We start from the raw sequence: 26,797 nt of genomic DNA, 5'->3' as shown, positions 1-26,797 counted from the left end.
TGTTTTTTGACTGATAAAAATTGTCTGGCAACACAAAATAAAGCTACAAAATAAACGTTTCTTTGCAAATTAAATTCAAATAAATATTTTGGTTTTCATTTTTTTTTTTGGAGCAAAATATGAACAAGTCCACTTCACAATGAAAGATTATGTAATTGTTGTGATTTATCTGTCAACATTTCATATCTGATTCTCCCATATCCAAAATGTTCTCTCTTTTCTCATTTAATCAACGGCAAATGACATATTGGTGCCCATCTTATTAAGGTGGACGCATAGGTCCAATGGAAAAAAAACTTTATCACATAGGTACCTTTTTCCTTACAATTACTTGTTTATTTATTTAATAATTTTGTAACCCATTTTTTCCCTTCTTTTTAAATATTTCCTGATTTATGTGAAATTTCTATTTTGCGGAAACTTCAACCAGATTTGATTTGTCATTTGATTCCGTGATTGATTTCATTCTTTTGTAACATAATCATCTCTTCGTATCATCTATCAATTCGATTTACCTGACATCATTGATTTGGAGAGATCAATTTCTTTTTCGTTTTCTTTTTCTTATTCTTTTTATCATTCTTCGTCTTCGTCTTCATCTTGTTATATCTGAGATGTAATCTGACATCGTAATGTAAGATCTGAGATGTACTCTTAGTTCAAATCTAAGATCGTATAGTTATATGATACTATTTTAATGTTACTACTTGAAACAGTAACATCATCATGTTACTGTTTTGCAAAAATGAATATTAGACTAATATTATAAAGCTAGAATGAGTACTCAGTACTGGCTTGGCATTGAGCCCTTCAATCAAATATTATAAAGCTATCTTTAATTGGACCTATTTTCATACCAGGCTAAGTGCAGACCCGGCTACAAAATTGGGTCTGGCCCATTATTTAATCATGGGCCCAGTTAATTTTTAACTTCTCTTAATACTGTGATAATTGGATGAATGGAATATTGGGATCTCAGTAGAAAGTTTACTCAAAGAGTGTCACTTTTGATTGTGGGAAAACTAGATAGTGCCTTTGTGGGCATAATATTCAGGCGTGTACGATGTTTTGTAGTCTCTTCTAAGGCAACTTTCCATGACTGCCAATCTCCAACAAGCTTTATCCACACCATAACTTTGCTTTGGAAGCAAGTTTGAGCTTATAAAACAACTCTAGTGCCCAATCTTTTTCGTACAAGTTAGTACTTGAAAACATGATTAACTAGCTACAATTATTTGTTTCACGCAACTAAAATCCCAATTCTACTTGCATCAAAGATATTGTCCGTTTTGAGTTTATCAGTTTCCGCATCAGATTCGCATAGCTTTGTTCTTCCACGGTGTCGTCTCACTTAATGGTTTTAGCATCGGATTTGCACAACTTTGTTCTTCCAGGGTCATCTCACTTAATGGTAATTAGGGCAAGGGAAAAAATTTCTTTAAATGGTAGAGACTAGTATTTCTTATAAACCACATGATTTGGACATCTCAAACCGATGTGGGATATTTGACACAACAATGATCTCAGTTGCTGAGGTTTATGGACAACATTTAAAGTGCATGTGGCGCACATCATATGTACCTTAATTTTCGTCCATACACTTTAACAACTGAGATTACTGAGATCCGACGTTTATCTTTTTGCGTATTTGACACGACCAACTCAAATCTTATTCTGGGAGCATCATGCCTACATAAATTGGTACCACAAGTGAGCTAAAAGAAAGACAATCTGATTAGTCCAAATGTTTTCTCTCTGTCTCAAATCTCAAGCAACAAGGCTCGTTTTGCAAAGAAAATCAATCTTGCTAGCCATGAGAGTCATCCTAACCAAGTACTTGTAACTATATCCATTATAAATACAATGCGAACGCCTCCATTCTTGCAGAAATAAGTGAAATGGTAGCTTGGGAGGAAGCCATGAACATACAACAACTTCTCTTCCCTCTCTGCTTCTCACTGCTCCTACTAATCCCATTTACGTCTCAACAACAATATGCATGTAACAAGAGCAACCAATTTCCTTTCTGTAACACCTCCTTATCATTCGAGGACCGAGCCAAGGACCTGGTGTCAAGGCTAACTCTACAAGAGAAGGTGCAACAATTGGTGAACACGGCTGCTGGAATTCCCCGACTAGGCGTTCCTGCCTACGAATGGTGGTCCGAGGCACTTCACGGGGTCTCTGATGTTGGTCCTGCAGTACGTTTCAACGCCACCGTGCCCGGTGCCACTAGTTTTCCAGCAGTGATACTATCAGCAGCCAGTTTCAATGCTACATTATGGTTTAAGATGGGGCAGGTGGTGTCTGACGAGGCTCGCGCCATGTACAATGTGGGTTTAGCAGGGTTAACATATTGGAGTCCTAACGTGAATGTTTTCCGTGACCCGAGATGGGGTCGTGGCCAAGAAACGCCAGGGGAGGATCCTCTGGTTGTGTCAAGATATGCTGTGAATTATGTCAAAGGATTACAAGAAGTGAAAGGGAACAATAACAGCCGGCAACTCAAGGTTTCAAGTTGTTGCAAGCATTACACTGCTTATGATGTTGATAACTGGAAAGGCATTGATCGATTTCATTTCGATGCAAAGGTGTTCACATTTACATGAATTAATTGTATACATGAAGGAGAATTTCTTGTTCCAGGTACTTATCATCACTTGTGTGCCGTTGCAGGTAACAAAGCAGGACTTGGAGGATACATATCAACCACCATTTAAGAGCTGTGTGGAAGAGGGACATGTCAGTAGTGTCATGTGTTCTTACAATAGAGTGAATGGGATTCCTACTTGCGCTGACCCGGATTTGCTCAAAGGAGTTGTTAGAGGCCAATGGAATCTTGATGGGTTTGTCTCAATTTCTATAAGATATATATAAATGTATATGTATATATATAATGTGGTGCCGGCGTAAATCCTATCAATCTTTGTGCAGATACATTGTCTCAGACTGTGATTCTATAGAGGTTTATTACAACTCCATTCACTATACTTCAACACCAGAAGATGCAGTAGCTTTGGCTCTAAAAGCAGGTAAAACAAATATAATTCCCTTCTAAATGTTTTTTATCTTCAAAATTATCAATATGATTTTTTTTCTACTTTGTTATGCAGGTTTAAACATGAATTGTGGGAATTATCTGGGGAAGTACACGGAAAATGCAGTAAATTTAAAGAAAGTAGACGAGTCTGTTGTAGACCAGGCCTTGGTATATAACTATATAGTCCTAATGAGACTCGGGTTCTTCGAGGGTGATCCCAAATCGCTCCCATTCGGGGATCTTGGACCGTCTGATGTATGTACTGATGATCACCAAGAGTTGGCTCTTGATGCAGCAAGGCAAGGAATTGTTTTGCTTGACAACAATGGAGCACTTCCTTTGTCCAAAAATGGCACCAAGAATTTGGCTGTCATTGGACCAAATGCCAATGTCACCAGAACAATGATAAGCAACTATGCAGGCATACCTTGTCGCTATACGACCCCTTTGCAAGGGCTGCAGAAATATGTAGCATCAGTTACATATGAGGCAGGGTGTGGGAGTGTCAAATGCAGTGACGAGACCTTAATCGGAGCAGCAGCTAAGGCTGCGACCGTGGCTGATGCAGTGGTGGTGGTTGTGGGGCTTGATCAGTCTATAGAGGCTGAGGGATTGGACAGAGAGAACTTGACACTGCCAGGGTATCAAGAGAAACTTGTGATGGAAGTTGTTAGTGCAACAAATGGGACAGTGATTCTTGTTATTATGTCTGCTGGTCCAATTGATGTTTCTTTTGCAAAGAACAACAGCAAGATTGGAGGAATTCTGTGGGTAGGGTTTCCAGGTCAAGCTGGAGGAGATGCCATTGCTCAAGTCATCTTTGGAGACTATAATCCAGGTTAATTATTAGCACGTCGACGTTTTAATTTGATTATATCGTTCTTAAGTTTTTTTATTAAAATCTAGACGTCACAGGTTCAACCCACGAAAATAGTATCTTGCTCGTTGCTTAATAAGATGGCTTTGCGACCTCTGTGTGGTTTAACTCTTCTCATAACTTATTTGTGTTGTCAGCTGGAAGGTCTCCGTTTACGTGGTATCCGAAGGAGTATGCGGATCAGGTGGCCATGACAGACATGAATATGAGGGCTAATGCCACAGCAAACTTCCCTGGAAGAACTTACAGATTCTACAATGGCAAGTCCATCTATGAGTTTGGGCATGGACTAAGCTACTCAACCTACTCCAAGTTCATAGTCTCTGCCCCTTCTACCTTCCTTGTCCAACCAACATCCAATTTTGACACAAACAACATCCCATTTTCCAATTCCAACATTGCCAAACAATATCCGGATTCCAATGCTCAAGTAATTCACGTTTCAACAGTAAATTGTGAGAAATCACAGTTTGACATTGTGATTGGAGTGAAGAACAAGGGACGGAGAGATGGGGCGCATGTAGTTCTAGTGTTTTGGAAGCCTCCGCGCTCAGGAGGGGTGAATGGTGCACCAAGTGTACAGTTAATTAGATTTGAGAGGGTACAACTGAAGGTGGGAAAGACAAAAAATGTGACAATGAGTTTGAATGTGTGCGAGGGACTTAGTCTGGTGGATGATAACGGGGATAGGAAGTTGATTCTGGGGCAGCACACACTTGTCGTTGGCTCTTCCGGTGAGCGCCGACTGCAGCACCGTCTTAATCTCAGGCTGGCTTCAACAGTGACAGGAGGCAGTATTGTCTCAATGTAGAACATAGCACCAGCAGCACCACCACCACCAAAAGTATTGATGCATAGTGTACTTGCTGCTCTATTGTAGTATGCAACAGTTGATGTTCAGGCTGCTTTTTTATGTGAGATTAGTAGCTCCAAAGCGAGACATTGTTTAGTATTGTACACTTATTTGTAATAAGTATGTATGGGTGGTGTTGGCAACAAAATAAATGATCTATTATCAAAATGGAAAGCAGGGCATAACCCATAACTTTCACCTCCAGTGAGGTATATGTACCCTCTAGTTTAACAAATTTAGGACAGATCCGATGTTTTTAACACAAACAGGTTGTTTTGAACAAAGCATGCCAAAGCAAAACCCATGACAAATGCTACCACATTTCTATGAAGACAGGAGTGCTTCAACCTTTGCAATCTGATCCTCTTCATTCTTCGGGGTAGGGCTCCTATTAGCCTCATGAAACAAGTCGTGCTTCCATTTCTCCACTCGACCGCCACTTGAGTGATACCCTTGCCTACCACCATATCTATCCCTTCCCCCATAATTGCCACCATTGCCAGCATGCCTTTCTCTCGGTGGAAAGCCACCCCTCAGTGCTTCTCCTCTGCTTGATACCCTATCAGCTCCATATGATTTCTCACGTTTGTCCAGATGTTGAGTCTTATGGTCTCTTTCCTCCCGTTTTTCACTTCCAAAAGCACTATTATCAGATCTGTTCATATTAACAGGCTCCATTGCAGCTTTGTCAGAAGATTCAGGGTCTAGAATTTTCTTCTCCCTAAATGCAGGCCTCTTACGTGCAGGTGGCACAGGATTAGCCTCCGTTTCTAGAAACCTGTCATGACGCCAAACATTCTTCTCATCCTCCTTGACTTCTGGTTTCCCATCTCTTGAATGTGTGTCATGACCTGCTTCCTTCTCATTACGCCAATCTCTTGAATCTCTCCATCCACGCTCTACAAAATTAAAGAAGAGTAAGCAATACAATTAAGACAAGGCAGAATGCTAGAGTTTATGCTATTGGTATAATCTAACTCCATGTAAATTCCAGGATCATACGACAATGTTTTGATGCATCTCCATATTCGAAAATGCAAATGAAGAAATGAGAAGGAACAAAATTGACATTTAAACAGAAAATTATTAATTGAAACATTGATTGCCTTTAATTATACATATTTCTTCAATAAGGTGGCAAAATTTTAAATCATACTAGTACCAAAGTTAATTACAAGACCTTATAATTTCAAGAAGCCAACAGACCAGAAATGTGTTAAAAACTAAATTAATTGTCTCCATGTGTGTATGCACATTCAAGTTTAAAAACAATCATGTGCAGGAATCAGGATTGAGGCAAAACACGGAGATTTGCAAGACCGGTTTAATAAAAAAAAAACAAGGAAAAAAAAAGCCAGGTGGGAGATAGGTACAGGTCTAACAATAGGGTCAGGGGATGGGATAAAGGAAAGTTCCCAAGCACAAATAACTAAATGAGTTCAAGGAAAGAAGTCTAACATAACATTCATAAAACTCTAGAGCTTACCATTAGATGCTTTCCGACTAAAGCTTCGACCAACTTGCCTGGCATTGCCACGCTCATCATGCTGTTATAAGACACGCACAGGCAAGCCCAATAGTGTTATACATGAAGGCACTTGAAGGCACAGGGCCTAACAGAATCCCGCTACAAGAGCCCAGGAAAAAGGTTTTGTATGCACTGAATAATAACCAAGTCATTAAATTAAAAAAAAATACGAATGTAAACAATCATCTACCCGAACAGGACAAAAAGTATGCCTATGCTGGGCCTGGGATGAGCGGTTTGAGTACTTCTACAGATTTGCATGCACAGAATTGATCATTTTTACCACTTATAAACGAACCCAAAATATACAGACAACTTTTATGGTATTTTTCTGCACATGGATACAAAATTAACACAATATTTAAATTTCATTGAAGAACTCTTAAGGATAACTTTGATGACTCGTAAAAATTTGAATTCCCCTCTTTTTTTGTCCCAAGGGACTTGCATATAACTTCATCATTATATCTGTGTACATTTACTCCAAACTAGAAAGAAACTGAAGCCTCTTAAGTTGAGGTGAGCTGGATGTGACTATTACAAAAGTAAACGCTAACGAGAATCCTGAATTATAAATTAGAAATGGTGAAATTCAAGAGGCCACCAAACTGATTGCATGCCACTATAACTGCAATTTCCTTCACATGTTTGTGACACATCAGCGCCTTCAAATCTTGCTTAATGATCCCCTTAAGAAGTAATTCCATGTCACCTCCATTTAGTCATTTACTGCTATAACTCGTTTTTTTACCTTTTCAAAAGACTATTAGTTATCAAAAGGATAAAAATAAGCAATCAACTCTCACCATTTTAAAAAACCAGGTCAAAAGTGATAAAAAAGAAGATATATGAACAATTTATAGGTCTACATATTACTAAGGGTACACTTCATGGCCATGGGATAGACCTAAAAATAAAGGAGGCCCAGTTACATTATTGCAAATAGCTGGAAGAGCCGTAAACATAACAAATAATCAAATACCTCCTCACTTTCAGATGAATCCAGTATCAATCAAGGGCTTTCCAAAAGGGAAAAAAATGGTCAGTACAACATTACAACTGCAGCCATTACTAGTCACAAGGTATTGTTTTTATCAGTGAGCAACATCGAACTCCCACAGAAGATTGGACTCAAGAGATAGTACAAACACCAATATTAGTTAATTTAATCACATGCAGAAAAAAAAATCAGGAGCATCATAACCTGCATGAAAAAACAACTAAAATAATACATATCAAACAAATGAAACAACACCTGGAAATATGGGGCCTTGGAATTAGCCCCTTGATGATGTTCATTGGGTTTCATCACAACTTCTTTGTTCACGAATGCAGTTTCTGCCTTGGAATCAGGTGCAGATGGGGCCTCCACTGCTAATGCATCTTGCTTCCGGTGGCGGTGCCTCTGATCACGATCCGTATGGTCTGCAACATCCGTAGTAGCATTTCTGGATATCCTCCCAGCTTCAGGCTTTCCATCCCTTCTTGTTCTTTTAGGACTGAAGCACATCAAGGAAAATGTAAGCAGGTAATATTTGAAGAACCCTTCCATGCTTCAAGTATCGGGAGAACTAGTTATCATGATTCAAAATATCTTATGAACGGAACAAACAACAGTTGTAAGCTATGTAAAAATGAAAAAACAGTCACTGATTTTCATAAGGCGCTCTACATTTTCCACATAGCAACCAAGAGGTAAGGCAAAGAAAATGTTCACAGGTCAGTGTAATTAATAGCACAATAAAGCTTAAAAATTGTTCAATGCTGAAGACTCAAAAACGTCCATGGATTACTGTAAATTAGCAGAAACAATCTATCTTTCCTACTAGAATCAACCATAGCCAAAGAGAGAGTATGGGATGTCAACATTTGACTACTCCATTAAAAGACCAACTCCACCTTCTTTCCCCTTTTAGATTCCTTCACTGACTTGGCAACTTCAATCCGTATGCCACTCCTTACCCCAAAGGGTTCGGAACATGAAATCCAGATGCAAATTTTCCTGTTCTTTTCGCTCTTTCACCTCATTTTGCTATAATAAGAATCATTTGCAGGCCAATGCTTCAAGGCAATCAAGGGCAAATAAGTCAAAATGGATAAAAATACATCTTTCCATGAGTAAGTCCAAGGCTACAAATAAAGTATATCATGCTACCAATGGGCGAAAAATGTAGATGCAAAAACTCACTACGCCGGCACAAGTTCCCAATAAAGGAAAGTAGAGTTAACCAATAATGCAAAGGCTTTCCATGACTCCTATCCCTAAACCCCAAAATACCAAACCCTAAACTTGTAATCAGCTTAGATTATTCAAGTAGTTTCTTCACCTCACATTACCATTCAACCCAATTCAACTCCACGCCATTCTCCAATATTAAAGTTTCATTAACAATCAATTCATGAATCAAACTTGACCGTCCCAGAACCACTTACCTTGTAAGTCTCATCCACCAGAAACCCACTTCCATCGAAACATTGACATATACACGTTTAAGTAAAAGAGAGAGTACCTGCGATCCCTATCGAACCTGCTGGAAGGGTGTCGTTTGGAGTCTGAATCCCGACCCTCCCTTCGAGACATGGCTTCTCTCTTCGTCGTTTCAATTAGGGCTTTCGGCTTCGCTTCTGTAGTACTGAAATGTAAAATTGGTGTGAGAAGTTGCAGGCTTATACCGGATATAATGTGGGGCAGCTATCACGGATCTAACGGTTCATGTGTTGCTTTTCGTTCGAGGTGTGATTCCGTTCACAGGATTAGAGGAGAGCTAAAAATAATAATTATTAATAAGGACATAGAATCTAAAATGAGAATCTTATTTACACCCCAATTTTTACTAAGTATACCTCAAAATCAACAAAAAAACCCTCATCTATACACACCCCAACCTAACAACTCTTCATCCTTACCTCCCTCGATAACGCTGTTGGACCTTCGATTTTCCTTCTCAATCTCTCTCTCAAATTGAATCCAAATAACCCTAATCTCTCAACTCTTCATCCTTAACTCCCTCGATAATTGCTCGAGGTTCTCGGAAAGAATGGTTGCCTTGTCGAGGGCATTCTCCACCTTCCCGGTAACACTCCCATCAAGCTCGACTCCCAAGACCTCCTCCAGATCAGCGATAAGCAGTTCTATTTCCTGCTTTACTATGAGTACGAGGACGAGGAAGACATTGACAGTAACAATAAGAACTTGAGGAGAGAAAGTTACGAAGGCTATGGGTAAGGACGAAGAGTTGTTATTTCATATTTGTTTGCGGCAGCAGCAAAAAATACTTGTAAACCAGTCGAAAATGAGAGGGGAAGAGACAGAGTTGCAGGTTTGCCCAGAAATTCAAGCCGAAGAGGAGCAAGAGTTGCAGATTTGTACATGGGGTGCAGGTGGTAAAATTTAAAAAAAAGAAGAAGAAATAAGATAAACTCATAATTGTTTTAATTTTAACTGGGGTTTATTTAGAGTGAGGTGTACTCAGTAAATAATGGGGTGTATGTAAAATTACATATATGATCACGCCTCACAGAGAATGTCAAGTTATATAAATATGATGTTTTTATTTAAATAAATTACATAACCCTAAGTATTTGCATTTGTTGACAAAATTTTATTTGCACACCATCAAACTACTAAGTTTACATCACCTACTCCAACCTTAAAAGTTTGCACTAAAATTTTCTAAGTTTATACCCAAAATTTAATGAGTAGCCCAAAATACTCTTTACTTGTAAAATATGAAATATGAATTCATTTGTTGTCTTCAATTTTGCAATGAATTCCTTCTTCATATCCAAATTCAACACATGTTTCGATAACTGAGATTTTGATATACTCAAAGACGAAGTGTTCTTCCCTAAGTGATCCTCCCAAGATTCGGGATTGATGAGATAGGTTCAAGTCTCTCAACATCAGTGAATTGACCCAATTGGATCTTATCACCTGTCATTGATTTTGCTGAACTTGATTTGTATTTTTTGTGTTAAATAAGATAATTGACGTAATCAGCAAACCATGTCCATTTTTTGTTTAAAAAAAAATGATACAGTCCTGTGGTTTTTTGTTATAAAATTGAGATGATGTTGTTGATTATTGATAACAAAATCGGACGGTCGTGTTGATAATTGAAAACAAAATTGGGATGGTTCTATTGATTTATTTTCATCTAAAGACATATTAGACATTTCATATAGGTATATAGATGTAAATAAAAAATTCTAAAAGTGATGTAAATTTAACACTTTTGTGGTGTGTAATAAAACTTCTCATTTTTGTCACGACATCATCACTTATTACTTTTTTTTTTTGTAAACGAAATTTCAAAATAATTTCTCTTTCAAAATGTATGATGAAATTGCAAAAAATACATATTTAAATCAGTGTGAAAAACTCTTTCAAATAAGATCCATTATCAATATACGCAGAGATGAACAATTTTTACATATAAATTTAGTGCATATAAATTTATCTGCATAGCATATACTCTGGTAAACGTTTTTGCAAGCATTTATGCTTGTAACTAGCATAAATGCTTTTGGCCAACCAAACGAGCAATCCGAGCACATAATCTGAGACAATTTTACCAGTATATTATGTTAGTTTCAAAATGTTACCAATTTGAACAATTTTACTAGCATTTCCATATCTACTCCTTTTATATCCTTAATATTTCATTGTCATTATCATTCTATCACTCACCCCATTAATTAATTAATTATCTTTATTTTATAAATTAATTAATAATCTTTATTTATAAATTAATTAATGACCTTTATTTTATAAATTAATTAGTTATCTTTATTTTATTTTAATTAATTATCTTTATTTCATAAATTAATTTTTATGTATAAATACATTTATATGTCTATGTTACAACTAAAATGCATAATATCCCTGCACGTAATTTGTCACAATATGTACACAGCATAAATGTTACCGACAAAAGTTCAACCAAACACTACCAAGCATTCGTGTAGCGTATCTACTACTAAAATTGTCCAGCATTTCTGCTATCACTATTTTTGCTAGGATATCTGCTATTTTCAAAATGATTTACCAAACTAGGTCTAAGTATTATTATTACCTATTTTAAAAACCTTTTAAGACTCTCTCCGCCTTCTCTCTAAACACAACCCAAAATCATCTTTCAACCTTTGGAGAGGAGGAGACGGTCGCCTCCACCGTCTCATCCTCTCCCCCAACCACTTATTTAATGTTTTTCTTAGTTTTTTTTTTGTTTCAATAATATGGGCATATGGCGAGTTTCTCCCTTGGATCTCGTTTGGGGATGACTTGGTTTCAAGAGCAGTGTATGATCGATGGTCCAACACGTTATGGATTTCAAGCAATAAGTTCAAGTAAATAAATATATGCATGATTTCGATAGATCTGGATCTAGATTTAAATGTAAATCTACTTCCAGATCGGTTTGGATAATTGCTCAGTTTGACAAATCTGCCTTGCTCAAGTTTTTTTATTAATCTTTGTTTGTTTGTTTAGTCTATGTCCCAGCGTAGTTTGTAGTACAATGTATTAGGGTGTAGTCCGGTATTTATAATTTCCTAATGTAATAGTCCGGCGTTTTAAGTTTCTAGGCTGCTTTCATGACGTTAGGTTTAACATTTGTTATTTTGGAATGAAATGCAGAGTTTCAATCCTTTTCAAAAAAAAAAATTTCGAACTGCAACTGAATGAGAATTGAGAATCAGACTTAATTTGAATTGTAATGATTAATAAATAAATACAAAAATAAATAGATCTTAAGAAAAAAAAGTATATACCAATAGTCAACCTTAATATCATGTGTTTAAGGAGTAACTCAGATGACACTCATGTGTGTGGTATCTCATAGAGATCTCAAATTAGAGCCTCCCCATCCCCTCTCTCCCCTGTATTAAAAAGAAAAGGGACAAGTTTTGAATGACCCTTGAATTTTAGTAAATGGATCAATTTACCCCCTAAAATTCAATTAAGATCATTTTAGCCCCTCAACTTTCAAGACTGTAATCAGTTAGTCCCTGCTAAAATTTTTTTAGATGTTATCGCTATAAGAACAAATCCCAATATGTTTTGAGGTCTTGTGTTTTTATATTGATGACGTTGTAAAGAGAACGAACCTATCTGACGAATCAGTTTAGTCAAGATTGAGTTGGAGTAGTCGAATTCCTTCAAAGGGGGCAAAACATCTTATGGGGGTTCAGGGACTACTATTTACATAAAATTATAACTGAAAATGCTCATTCAGTAGTTATCGTGGAAATATGAAGAGTTAACACTAAACTAATCAATTTCATAGTGGGAAAAGTATGGATAGACCACTCAAAGATAGGGTCGTTTGCAATTGGGTCACCAAAGGAAATTTCTTTCCAATTAGGTCACCCAACGTTTTTAATTTTTCCAATTAGGTCACTCCGATCAATTTCTGGTCAATTTCAGTCGAAAATTGCTGACATGGCTAATTGCGGCCACAAATCATCATTTTTTGCTAACGTGGATTTTACATGTAATTGTGACATGCAATATTGTAATAATTAGAAAAAAAACTCAAAACTCAAAAAAAAACCTAAAAGTCGCAACCTAGGTCATTTCATCCCGCGTTGGACTCCATCTGCCTCCATCTCCCTCTCGTTTTCAATCATTCTGGTTTATCATCGCCATTGATGCTTCGATTTCATTCTGGTTCAACAAGGTTGGTCGCGCATCCTCCCTTATGCTGGTAAGTCCCAATTTCATCAATGTCGATACCCTTTTTGCTTTGTTCTGTTGAGTACAACATGAGAGTTATGACATCTCTGATTATAACATTGGGGTTTAGAATCCTAGTGTGTATTTAGTCAATCAAACACACTGGGTATGACTTCAGTGCTTTTTGTTTGCTATTTTCTTGCTGCTAATGTAAACAGTGTGTATTTAGTCTTAGTGTTTTATTTTCGGATATTTAGTTTGATTGGCGTGGGGGTTTTGAACTTCAATTGTTATTGTAGGTTAATGTTTCCTATTCTCTTCAATATGATAGTACATCATGGGGGTAAGAAGAGGAAGAGGTGTAGGTGCCCCAAGGAGAGGTGGTCCCCAAGGAGGGGGGTGTACGAACAAGAAGAGGAGCCAACATCACAAATGAGACTATTGGTGTAGCAACATCTTCTTCAAGGGTTGCTTCACTCTTTCAAACAACTCAAGAATCGGTACGCACTGGTGTGGGGCAAAATTAGTGGTGCTTTTGGATTTCTGGCTAGTGACTAGCTAGTTAGTCATAGTTAACTATAGTAGTAGGTAGAATCAAAATGTAGTAGTGGTGCTTTTGAATGGTTTAGGTTTGAGCTTTTGGATGGATATTAGCAGGTGCACCATGTGATTTTTTTGATCATCTTTTGGCAGATGGTTACAAGATGATGATGAATGTTTATTTTTGATGATTTTCGTTTGTTACAGATGACAAAAAATTTAAAAAATGTCTCTTATTGACCACATTTTGTGTAACATCTAATTTAGTGGTGTATTTGCCAAAAAAATTACCCAGGAATCAATTTCAAGGGTATAACAGTGCAAAACGTTGTATAATTTGAAATTTTTTAAAAAATTAATAATAATAAATAAATATAAAATATAAATTCCACGTTAGTAAAATCCATGTTAGCAAAAAATGGTGATCTGTGGCTGCGATTAGCCATGTCAACGATTTCCGACTAAAATTGATCGGAGTGACCTAACTGGGAAAATTAAAAACATTGAGTGACCTAATTGGAAAAAATTTCCTTTGGTGACCCAATTACAAACGACCCTATCTTTGAGTGGTCTATCCGTACTTTTCCCCATTTCTTAGTCATATAATAGTTCTTTGACTTGATATAATAATTTCTAGCATAATTTAAAAAGTGAGATATAATTTTACTTGATTATGGACCAGATTAATTGCACAGTTTAATCCACTAAAAGTGTAGTAGATAATGATAAGGCAATTGAATCATCATTTTTTGCAATGGAACACAAGTGCTAATTCAAAATACTCGGATTGGATCAAATTCTATTGCACCACGCCACCACCACCACTGTCACAAACTCAAAGCTCACTCGTCAGAGACTCAGGCCGTCACCATCACTTGACTCACTTTGTCAGTTTGTCGTCTTTGAGAGTTGAGAGACAAAGAGAGGTAGAGAGCAATTGGTCGAGTAAAGTTAAGTGGGTTTGAGCATTTGGGTTTTGTGGACTTTGTAGAGAGAATAAAGTGGGTTAGGCTTTGAAGTTGTAGTTTAAGGGACCAAAGTTAAGTGGGTTTGTACCTTCGTACTTCATAGATTTTGTAAAGAGGTCAAAGTGGATTTGGACGTTGGCGTTGTAGGTTTAAGGGTAAGTTTAATGAATTTGGAATAAAAGAAGTTTAATGGAATGGATTTGGAAAGAAAAATTTTAAGGGTAGCAAGATTAAAAATAGATAGTATATAGGATATTTTTTAAGAAATGGGGGGCAAAGTAGAAAATATTAGTACTTCAAGGCTATTTTTTAAGAAACTAAGAGCACTTGCAATTGTCCCCTTAGTCTAAGGGTGCATCCAGCCCTGCGTCCAACAATGATGTTTCAGTCTATTATAATTAGAGTTTACAAGATCAAGAGTACAAGAGATAGCCCTCACAAGTCTCTAAAGTTGCTATTACCCATTCTATCTCTCTTAGTCACATTTTTTTTTTACTCTCACGTACAATAAATTTTTTCCCATTTATGTCAACCCTAATTATGCCCGTATTCAAGTAGTTTCATTCTTCTTCCATATGAACCACTTCTCCATAGTAATGATATAATATTGAACATGTCAAGATGAAAAAAAATCTATGGAGTTTTGAAGAACACATGTATGCAGACATGTCAGTGATGTCACTAGTACAAATAACATATCATGCAATTTGGTAGTCTCGTATTGGTCGCCTAATGGTTCTGGACAATACATGCATGCCGAAACAACTCTTAGGTTAGATCATTTGTAATCTTTATTCATATAGTGGATTGTTTTCAAGGTTGATTGTTTGATAGACTCAATGTTTTTCTCTGCTTGGTTTTCCTCGTTATCCTGACGTGTTTTGATTGTTATTTATTTATTCCGCTAATTCCATAAAATTTGACTAACTGTTATTGAACAAGAACAAACTCTCAGTGAACAATTTTAATAACACAATTACTAATAAACTTAAGAACCACAAAATAAATAACATAAATTATTGGAAAATCAAAACTTATGTGTGAGTTCAATAAAATTTTGCTAACAAATATGCTGAAAAGCTTGTTAATTAGTTTGGGAATCACATCACTAAGAAACTCACTCTGGTTGATACCAATTTATTTGTGCTGATAAAAACAATAAAATGTAGAGAATGAAAGCTGGGCAGGAAATATCAATGCAACAGTATATCATTTGATAATCCAACAAAGGATTCAAATTCAATATGTCAACAAGGTCGACATGCCCCAAGCCCTTGTTAGAAGAATGCATCGAAGAGGCAACAACAACACAGCGCAACCAAACTGCATATATTAAGCAAAACAAGTTAATTGAGACATTATATTATTTATATATATATAGAGGGCTTCTCAGGTGCGGGATCCTGCACTTTATTTAAAGTGCGGGATCCATCTAACATCATTTATGCGTGGGCCTCATCACATGTGGGGGCCACAGTTATCATAATGAATGGTGTTAGATGGATCCCTCATTTTATTTAAAATGAGGGATCCCTCACTTGAGAATTCCTATTTATATATATATGTCCTATTATTTCAAAAATATTTGAACTATTTAGACAAGTCTACTTGAGCTAAGGGTGCCTCCTTTATAAGAAAATAGAAAACCCACTTTCAACTCGACTTCAGAGAAGCAGAGGTGTGGGTAACATGAATTCAATGTAAAGATCAAATAAAAACACAAGCACACGTACGTTGATGAGGTTGTTGGATATTGTCGAAAAATAGTTCAAATTTCCAAAAGGAAGAATTGAACATTTTACGACAACTTCTATTCTTTCAGAAATGAATGTCTGAAAAGCTAATTAGAAACAAGAACTGACAATGAATAACTTCATATATATCCAACAATACAAGGAGAAAAACTTCAATCGAGTCTAATTGATAACTTGAATACTCACTATCCCATCACCAAGAGGTCATGAGTTCTAGCACTAAAGAAGGTCGGACGAGATATTCTGAAATAAATCCGTGAGGTTGATGTGTTTGCTAGCCAACCTACCCCATAGAGGACTGGACTAACCGTGCACAGGTGGTTGGAGCGAACAATTCCTTGGGTGTTGTGTGTGTGGACCCCACAAGGGGCAGAAAAAAATCCCCCACAGATAGATATGTATATATATTGAATGAAAAGGGATTTGTTATATAAACACCACATTAGCCAATAGTTGGAATATATAGACACAAACCGTTTCCATGTTATAAAAGATCATGAGGTGAAGGGTTTGAAACATTTCTCTCAAATTAAGCACTTGAATCTCAATCTAGTTTAAATGAAACATTTGAAATTTCCAAGAAAATCACACTAGTCATGGCATATTGGTAAGAAAATCAATTAAGAGCATAGAAAAACGTCCAAGTACTGTTTTTTATAACGAGAAAAAGACGATCATATATGAAAGAAACTACTGTCCAACAAAAGTTCACATGCATTATACATATACATGTATATAGAGTTGGGAGGGACGTACCAGCCTTCCAAACAGTCAGTAGAGCTGCTCTGTCGTTGAGGAGGCTACTGTGCGTACGGAGAAGGATAACCCGGAGCAGGATACGACTGTGGTGGATATCCTTGTGGAGGATACGCGTCCTTTGGATATCCTTGTGGTGGATAACCTATTCCCAAATCAAGATATGAATTGAATCAGAGAAAATTGAGAAATGAAAACAATAAAGGAAGAGAGGAGATGTGAATTAAGCGAAAAATCGGGAATGAAATTGACCTTGAGGAGGAGGAACACCAACAAGAGGCTGTTGCGGGTTGTAGTAACTCATTCTTCTATATATCCTTCATTTGCTTCTTGTTGATGATGAGATTTTCTTTGATTTCGTAGAACACACACTGTGTTCTAAGTAATGAACAAATACTCTTCATTGCTTTGACTCTCTCAAATCAATATTTTACTAAGTCAATTTCTCCTCAATTATTAGAAAACTTCTTTTCTTTTTTCTGCTTTTATTTAACGGGAGGGATCAATAGCATTAACTTTACCATGTTCACTACAATAGGAGCTTCCCATATGTGAACATTACATATAATCAATTCAACCAGAAAAACAAGCACTTTGTTGCATGTTATATTAATGTTGTTGTCATTGTTGTTATGTTTTAATTTGTCATGTCATGACATGCAAGTACCAAGCCATATTAATTTACTAATATACTTTTGATGACAAAAGAAGCTAACCAGAACCCCATTAATATTTGAGGTCGTACATGGGTCTTACCTAAACTTGAGAATTAAGCTACTATTTCTCAACTTGGAAGGCAATAATAGATTCTTTGATAGAAGGAATTGAATTTTGAGTAAACTAAATTTGTGGATGCTATGACCTTTGTGAATTGCAACGACCAAAAAGGCAAATTATTTTGCTGGTAAACTGAAAATTCCATTGTTCATACTTCATACCTCCATTCCCACTTCAATGTTATTATCTCACTTTTTTTTTCTTTCTTTTGGCTGCTACACAATAACCCAAGAAATCAAAACAATATACTGTTTCTTGAAATTTGAGAGCCCTTCATCATCCGAGTCTTATTAATTCCAAATTCGCTAAATACAACTTAATTTTAGTCACTCAACAATACCCTTAGTTTTATTTTCATCTTTAAATTATTTTCTTTCTAAATTCATCCTTTGACTGACACCAAAATGTGTGTGGTGAACTTACCTCAAGTGCAAGGTGGTCGGCAAGTAATAATTCGGTGAGACTGATATCGAATCCACAAGAAAACTAAATGCAATTTTGGTGAATGAATGCAAACACTAACAAAAGAGCTAAACGCAAAAAATAATGAATAAGGTGCAAGAAAAGTAAAAGGTACTGAATGACTCGGTAAGCATGCGATTCTCATGCTCAATGTACTATGACAAACACACACAACCATGCACAATGAATTTGTATGATACCATTAATCATGCGTATGCAAGAGAAATGGGCATAAAGACTTCCATTCCAACATGGAGGGCATTAGGCTTCTTGGTCAACGATGAATGCAAAGGGCTAGACACCTAATCTTATAGATTAATGTTTCCCTTTGGGGCTCGACTTTGCTAGACCCTAGTTTCACACTCAAAGACCAATTAACCTTAACTCTACCATCCAATCATCAATACACATATAATCAATGATTATGAAATTTAGCTCTAACAATTGAGGAAATCATGCATTGGGCATTAAGGGTTTCGATTCAAGTATGTCAAATTGAGTTCCTTGATTTCACGATGAATACATAGCACACAACATACTGAATTTTAAGGATTAATGTTCTCCCTTGGGGCCTACCCCAGTCGTCAAACCCGATTCACACTCCAAATCAAGAAAACAAAATAAAAACACGACCATTCATATGCACCCAACACATAACTATCACAAAATTTAAAGTGAGAAATCGAAACTACGATTCTATACACATATCTTGAGCAATCAAATATTGAATCCATCCTTTGGGATTAGAGACCAAATAGAACTAGACACTTATGAAATTGATGATAAACATCTAATTATTGTCATCTAAATCAGTGTGTACACAAAATCAAATAGTGGAACTAAGAAAAACAAAGAAATCTAGAGAGAGAAACTACCATACGGTACTCCTACAACTATGAGTTTGGGGAATGAATAAGAGGCAACCCTTAGATTAGGGTTTTAACCCCTTTCTTACAAACTCGTTTCCCACTAGATATAAACATTAAATGCCCAAAACCCTCTTAAAATCAACTTTCAAAAGTGTAGAGTCGCAACAACTGTTCGAACACCTCATATTGGTGTTCGGACAAATAAACTTATGTCTACATTTTTGGTGTTTGATGTTCAGACACCCAGGGAAGGGTCCAAACAGAAGGTGTCTAGACAGGTGTCGGGATATCTCTCCCCCTGGGCGCATGTCTGTTGATTTTTCTGCTTCCTTTTCTCCTAGGTTACACAACTGTCCGGACAACTACTTCACTATCTCATTTTTGTGAATGACTAGCCAGTTTGGACAGCCCATGTTGATGTCTGGATAGGTACTTATTTGCTACATTGCACTGCACAAATAGCTCCAAGTGCTCAGTTTCGTCCGAATTAAGCGCGTTTCCCATAAAACCAAAGATAAACATTTGCAAGTGTAAAATCAATTCAAAACACACATAAATGTAATAGCTAGTTGCTAGAACACCCCAATTAAAGGATGTTGGAACCTCAGTTTAGAGGTCCAATCATCCCTCAACTATCATGAGGTACTATTTTCGTCATTCACATAGTCTCGAGACTAAAAAAATCCAATGTGGCATATTGAAAATTCTAATGTGGTAAACTTTGACAAAAGTGAATAATTTGTTCCTAAACTATACAAGTGTGACACTTTTCGTCCCTCAACTATTCACAATGCATCATAATATGTAGAAGCAAAACTTATGATCATCTTTGATTCCTCACTTATACTCCAGAATGGGCAAATCTTGTTTGATTCTCACATCGACAAAACACAAAAGCCTTTTTTGTTGCCCGCCCTCCGTTCATCCTTCCACACCAACTCTATTTCCCCAACCTGAATTCGTTCATTGTAGTCATTTCAAACCTAGTAGGGTCAGCAAGGGCGCAGTCATCCATAATCTCAGTCATGTTAAGAACCATTTTTGTTATAGCCAGTTATAGCTTCTATTATTAGTTCCTTAAATAGAACTAATATTGTTAAGAGCAGTTATTCTGGTATTAGTAGTATTCTGTCAATATTACTCTTGTGATGTTAGCATAATTTCTGTAAGACCAATGCTGGGTCAAGTAGTATAAACGACCCAATGGATTAAGCTTGTAAGCAGAATTTTGATATATGAATGAAATACATCTTTCTTCTTCGATTTTCCATTCCATTCTTCTCTATACAAGGTTAAGGTAGAAAGGAGTTATCATTTTGGTATTGGAGCACTTCCAGTGATCCTCACATTTCTCTTCATGTGTATGCCGCGCAAGACAACCAGATGCCTAGGAAACCACATGATGCGGGAAACCACGTGATGCATTTTTCTGCATAAGTTGTCGAGTGTTGCTCATCTTATGTATTCTTAAATATTGGTGTTTATATAGTTTTATAATGTTACAGTAAAATTTAACGAGGACTTCCTTAGCAGTGGACTCCCCTACCTTTATGAATTCATCAACTCTATCCATAGGACCATCGTACGTCAAAATCTGAAGGGATGCTGTTGTTTCCGGGAGAGCGGAGAAACCAATATGTCTCGTACAATCAGGAAGACGTTAGAAATATGTGTCAATTCTTTCAAGATCATCTTTGATCCTTAGAAATAACTTCCGATGCATACGAAATGTTCGCCTAAATAAATAAGGTAAATAAATGCAATCTAGTGCAAAGTAGTCTCAGACAAAATCTTCATGAGATGTTTCATGATTTCTAAGGATTATAATGCGTGTCCTAGGTTGAATTTTGGCTGCGGCAACAAGTGCAGGAAGCATATGGAGAATATGTTCCAACTCTTTGTGCTCCTTTGCATGCAACACTTCCAAGTTTTCATCAATCTGACACGCTTCATGATTCCCACGTCTCCGCTTAAATGGGCAAAATCTTTTGCTACAAGAATGGTCGGACATTTTTTTTTGAATTGTAGACAATTATTTTTTATTAATATAGTGAGAAAATTTGCTAGTTCATAAATTGTATTTGTAGATGTGATTCACAACTGTTGTGACCATGACCATATATCATGCATGAGCAAACAAATGCAATTGGCTCCCGTGAGCACCATTTGTTGGATACAAGCAACTGATTCTTGGATTGATATGTTTGTGTCATGTGTATTGGAGTCACATGCAAATAATGATATGAAGACAAATATCAAAGAACAATAACGCAAAATTTCTGGTCAAGTCTTGATTCAAATGAAACCAAAATAGCATAGTGTTAAGGAATCACGTGAAGTAGAGTTTAATAAGTTGTAATTGGCTCCAAAAATCTTACAAAAAGACAAACAAAAATCCACCATTACGTGCATTCATATTACCCTTCATATACCTTCCTTGCTATGTCAACAAAACACACTTTCAAAAAAATTTAATGGCCCCAAGGCCCCTAAACCATTGCAATTGCTTTTTTAGTTTATGGGCTAAAGAGGTTATTGCCTGTACCATTAGCCTACGATTGTTGGCATATTATAGATATTGGGTTCGTTTGGTGCCCTATATATTATATTTTAACAATAAATGATTTTTGTCAATCAAACAATAATTTTTCGTACAAAAAACCGAGACATTTTGTTAACAATATATGACCATTTTTCCAATTCATTTTGAGGTCATTTTGACTTTTCTCCCCAATATACCCTCTCATTATTAATTAAGTTCCATACTCACCCTTTCTCCTCTTCCTCTTTCAACTCTCTCTTCCCAACCCAATTAATCCATAATACCCTTACACGTAATCTGCTACAATAATTTTAACACAATATATGCTACTAGCAAAAGCACAATCAAACACTACCAGCATCCAAGAATCATATCTGCTACTATTTATTAGTACCATATATATTATCTACAATATATGTTACTGTTAAAATTGTCTACCAAACACACCCATTAATAATTTTTAAATAAGGATAAATTTGTCATTAAAATTTTATGTCACTTAAATTTGTCCTTAATGGGGTAAGTTTCAATTAGTGGAAGATTTATTGGGCTATACACTTGTCAAATAGACTTAATAGGTCACCAAGTTACCTAATGGGCCAATGGGGTAAGCTTCAATTAGTGGAGGATATATTGGGCCATACACTTGTCAAATGGACTTAATGGGTCACCAAGTTACTTATTAATGGGGTAAGATTAAGTAGTGGAAGACTTATTGGGCTGTGCACCTTGTCAATTGGATTTAATGGGTCACCAAGTTCCTTTAAGAGACTAATCACCGAAAAAACCAATTGTTGCGAAGGTTATGACTTTAACCCTACACCACAAATTTGAGAATAAAAATCCCTACATCACCAAGTCAAATACTTTATTATGTATTTAATACTCAATATTTCAACCATTATAGTTGTTTTTATATATGAACTTTATACTTTATAGTTATATAAACATGAGGAGAAACCTTATAAAGATACAGAGACATCACAGAGGAAGGAACCTCACTCTGAAAAACCGACTTAGTCGAACAAAGAGCACATAAGGAAGCTAAAGCATCAGCCACTTTGTTGCATTCCCTAAGGGTAAACAGAACTTGACAATCTAAGTGTGATAACTGACCCTGAATATAATCCAGCAAAAAATCATGGGGAGCTAAAGAGGACCGCCCATTGCAGATAACTTCCACAATCTCCAATGCACGATTCGATTTTAAAAGAGAGCAATTGCAATGGTCCCATTTTGTTGGGCCAACAAAATCAATATTGAATCCCACCTCTATTACATAAAAAGTCAAGCCAAACATGTCTCTCAATACAGTCATATCAACAAAACACATCTCCCAATATAGCCGCATCAATAAAACACAAATTTCTATACATTTTTCCTTCCCACCCAACATGGAGGCTAACAAATTCTCATTCCCTCCATATTATCCATAATAAAACTACATCAAAATACAATCTTCCAATACAGCCATATCAACAAAACACATATCCCAATACAACCACATCAGTAAAACACAAAACCCAATACAACCACGTCAGCAAAACACAAAACCCCATACATATTTGTTGGCCAAGAGAAAATAATATTATTGCAAGTGCTCTAATAGTCTCAGTAATAATCATCCCAGAAGACTCACAGTAGTATTTGACATGCATTTGTTAGACGTAGTGACATTATAGTAAGGAACCCATTGAAAATCATGTCCAATAAATATATGTCACATACTCTTGGAATGCTTTTGAAATAATTATTATTGGAATCTTTATATTTTGGTTCTTATTTCGATTCCAAAAAGTGGTCACGCAAAACCTGACACATCTGCCTACAAACTTATCCAGCCATTCACCCCCATGTGTCGATTGGAAAGGGACGGACCTTCCCTTTGTTATTCTGTGGTTATTAATAAGAGAGATAGGTGATGTTTGGCTCTTAGTATGAATAAAAATTCAGTTTTCGATTTTATTATAGGAAATTGTATATAAGAGGAATTTTCACATGCACATTAATTATACGCTAATTTTACCCAATTGAAATTCAATGACGATAATAAACTATAAAGTATTGTGGTGGAGGCTATTAGAGAGAAGGGGAAGTTGTTATCCCTATGGGGTATGATAGTCACGGAGATTCGCCGTTTACTCCCATGTTTTCATATATCAATTATTAGGTTGTTACATGAGTTCTACATGTGGCCCGCCCAACCAATTTTTAGGTTGTTACATATATCAATTATTTCCCTTTTCTTTAGGCATTTGTGCGAGAGTTTTTGAAAGGAACAAAAGTGGCTTACATCCCGTCTATAATATAATTTGGAATGACATAGAAACTACATCTATTATTGTACCCAATAAATCTGTGGGTCCTGTAGTAACCCGCAAATTATACATACGCAATCACATGATAATTTTATTATCTTTCGAGTGTATATTGATTAAATTTATGAGCCCATGCAATATAACACGTAAACTACATGATAATTCCATATACCGGTTTGATAAAAATCAAACCCACGATCTTCAAACAAGGAAGACTTTCTCCTAATCAGTTAGACTAAAAGTTGATTTCCATGTAGGTTTTCTTTGACAAGAATGGAATATTTATGAGCAACACTACGGTATGTTATAACCTTTTTTATTAATTATTAAATGAAAAATGATACTGAGTATCCCTAGAACACTAAATAAGGATAAGGATGAAAAATGATTATTGGAATCTGAAAAATATATGTATTTTAAGTTTAAAAACTTAGGTAAGATAGTGTTCATCACACATGACATATTGTGATATGCTTTAGTAAATCTTTAACAAGTACCCTTAGTATACAGGTGATCAATACCTTTATTAAATAAGGACACTCCAAAGATTTAATACCTAACCATGACTCTAATGTTATTCTATTACGTATGGAGTCTAATTATGGTCTTCTTGATATGAGTGTTCATAGAAGTTAGCGTTTGGTCGGTTTTATTATGATATAGGTTTTTATAAGTGACAACCATAGACAACCACAACTTCAATTTCAAGATTTAGTGGTCCAAAAATGTTAGGGATCCCAGTAAATGAGATCCTAGTCATCCAAGCAATCAATTTTAGTCATTGATTGGTATAAGTGTAGGGGTATACAAAACCTAATGCACATCAATCAATAAGACATAATTAATTACTAGGATGACTGAGATCTCATTTACTGGGATCCCTATCACTTCTGTTAGTGGTCTTACGGTGAAAGACAAAATAAGAATAATTGATTAGATGTCTTAGCAAATTAAGTGTTATTTCACTGTGTATTGCTGTCAAGATTATTCCAGCTAACTAAAAGATAATGCATACAAGACATTGCTTGGACAAATGATAATTATATGCTTTTCCTGTGTATGTAGTTAATTTGCAATTTGCATAAAGAAAACAATTTTCATATAAGAAAAAAAAAAACAAAAACAGCAATTTAATAGCTTGAAATTTTGAATATCAAGATGTATCAATTAATTAATGGACAAATACTAGCGTAATCTCATGAAGCTAGAACTTTTTCTCACAGAATAACTTTTACTTCTAGGGTAAAGCAGATGAGCAGTAACATCTTCTTCTCTGAAAGAGCAACTGTCATCCTCATCAATTCTTCTCATCATCATCTTCTTCCCTCCAACACTGCAACTCCTCTTCATCTCATCAAATCCTTTGTTATTATTCTTATTATTATGCACATATGAGCCCACGCCATAATTAAGCTTTGATCTACTCTCGTACATGGATCGTGGAAGGTCAGCCCGGTCGTCGACGTTTCTTGCCTTCTTAGCAGAGCTGACACTGTAACTCCTTGCCAAGGAAGCAGCTTGAGGATTTGGGTTCCCTGTCACTCCATTGCCAAACTGTTGCAAGCTCACCATGTAGAAATCCTTGGCCTTCGAAAATGTTCTAATTGTTGCCAACACAATCTTCATGGCCTTGCTTTGCTTTCTTGGTGCTGCTTTGGTTGCCATCTCAATTTGAACAAGAAGAAGAAGAGAATATTGTAATTATAGGAATCTTAGGTTGGAGGTTTTTTTTGAGATGGAGAAGACGAGGCTTATGAGGTTTGTATATATATATGAGAATTATCTAATTTTTTTTGCTGGGAGTTGGGTGGTGGATATATTTTAAACCAAAAATATACAGAAATTTGAAACTCATTTAATTGAGAGGATTGACTGACGTGTTAAATAAAATATGATATAGTAGTAGCTCAAGAGGTCAAGATTAACCATCTCCTACAGTCCTCCCATGTGGAAGTAGAGGATTGTTTATAAATTAAAGTATTGGTTTGGGGACTTGAACATCAACAATGCTACGTTTTCTTGGTGACATTTTAAGATAATAATAATAAATATTATAACGTATATGTTACAAGTGGTAAAATGATGAACAATGAGAAAGTGTATGAAAATCCAACCCAAACATTTTGTGGAGGAATCTGTGGTTGATGAAAAATCGAGGTAGGTCATCAGCAACCTGTAAGACACGTAGGTAGAAGACAATTAGAAAAAAAACATCAACAATGCTACGTTTTCTTGGTGACATTTTAAGATAATAATAATAAATATTATAACGTATATGTTACAAGTGGTAAAATGATGAACAATGAGAAAGTGTATGAAAATCCAACCCAAACATTTTGTGGAGGAATCTGTGGTTGATGAAAAATCGAGGTAGGTCATCAGCAACCTGTAAGACACGTAGGTAGAAGACAATTAGAAAAAAATTGGCATCAGTGGGGTGTCGGCCAGAGAAGCTATGACGGTCAAGTCAGTAAAGGCGGAAGCCAAAAAATAACGCAATAAAGAAGGTAAATTTTTGCGTGTGGATGTAACAGTTGAGGGAGGCATGACGGAGAGAGTGTTTAGAAAGAGAGAAAGCGGGAGAAAGCAGTAGGCCAGAGAGAACGTAGTCTCTAAGTGCAAATGGATCAACCTCGCCCTTCTTCAAATGGATCGACCTCTCTCTTCTTTAAACTAGTTTTTCAATCACTTTGCGTGTATGAGAAGTTTATTGAAAATTCATACATCATGATTTAGATTGTCTAATTGACTGGTTCGCTTGGATGAATGTCGATATATGGTGGAGTTGGGTTGTTGTGATGGCCTTGTTATTATTGTCGGACCGGTTGTGGGTTGTA

The 26,797-nt window shown here is 36.2% G+C and overlaps 2 protein-coding genes across 2 annotated transcripts; one reads left to right on the top strand and one right to left on the bottom strand.

The window, feature by feature from the left end:
* The first annotated feature begins 1,739 nt into the window (after positions 1 to 1,739).
* On the top strand, positions 1,740 to 4,974 carry LOC120003976 (probable beta-D-xylosidase 5). The gene is made up of 5 exons (XM_038853156.1): positions 1,740 to 2,591; positions 2,677 to 2,846; positions 2,935 to 3,032; positions 3,114 to 3,878; positions 4,055 to 4,974. Exons 1-5 carry the CDS (start codon positions 1,899 to 1,901, stop codon positions 4,726 to 4,728), a joined length of 2,400 nt encoding a protein of 799 aa, XP_038709084.1. The 5' UTR covers positions 1,740 to 1,898; the 3' UTR covers positions 4,729 to 4,974.
* LOC120003977 lies at positions 4,910 to 8,966 on the bottom strand. The gene is made up of 4 exons (XM_038853157.1): positions 8,809 to 8,966; positions 7,554 to 7,797; positions 6,257 to 6,317; positions 4,910 to 5,669 (listed from the first exon to the last, which is right to left on the bottom strand). The coding sequence occupies exons 1-4, from the start codon at positions 8,877 to 8,879 to the stop codon at positions 5,095 to 5,097; spliced, it is 951 nt and encodes a 316-aa protein (XP_038709085.1). The 5' UTR covers positions 8,880 to 8,966; the 3' UTR covers positions 4,910 to 5,094.
* Positions 8,967 to 26,797: the final 17,831 nt, after the last annotated feature.

Source organism: Tripterygium wilfordii, chromosome 8 (genome assembly GCF_013401445.1).
Source record: "Tripterygium wilfordii isolate XIE 37 chromosome 8, ASM1340144v1, whole genome shotgun sequence".
Taxonomy (NCBI): Eukaryota; Viridiplantae; Streptophyta; class Magnoliopsida; order Celastrales; family Celastraceae; genus Tripterygium; species Tripterygium wilfordii.
The sequence above is the reverse complement of the archived record's forward strand: the minus strand, read 5'-3'. Positions and strand labels throughout refer to the sequence as shown.

Excerpts from the sequence above, each read along its gene's own strand:
- LOC120003976 (XM_038853156.1), top strand. The coding sequence starts at position 1,899 with ATGGTAGCTTGGGAGGAAGCCATGAACATACAACAACTTCTCTTCCCT. Across the intron at positions 2,592-2,676 it reads GATTTCATTTCGATGCAAAG|GTAACAAAGCAGGACTTGGA; the intron begins GTGTTCACATTT and ends GTGCCGTTGCAG. Across the intron at positions 3,879-4,054 it reads CTTTGGAGACTATAATCCAG|CTGGAAGGTCTCCGTTTACG; the intron begins GTTAATTATTAG and ends TTGTGTTGTCAG.
- LOC120003977 (XM_038853157.1), bottom strand. The coding sequence starts at position 8,879 with ATGTCTCGAAGGGAGGGTCGGGATTCAGACTCCAAACGACACCCTTCC. Across the intron at positions 6,318-7,553 it reads CCAAGGCCCCATATTTCCAG|CATGATGAGCGTGGCAATGC; the intron begins GTGTTGTTTCAT and ends GTCTTATAACAG. Across the intron at positions 5,670-6,256 it reads TAGTCGGAAAGCATCTAATG|AGCGTGGATGGAGAGATTCA; the intron begins GTAAGCTCTAGA and ends TTAATTTTGTAG.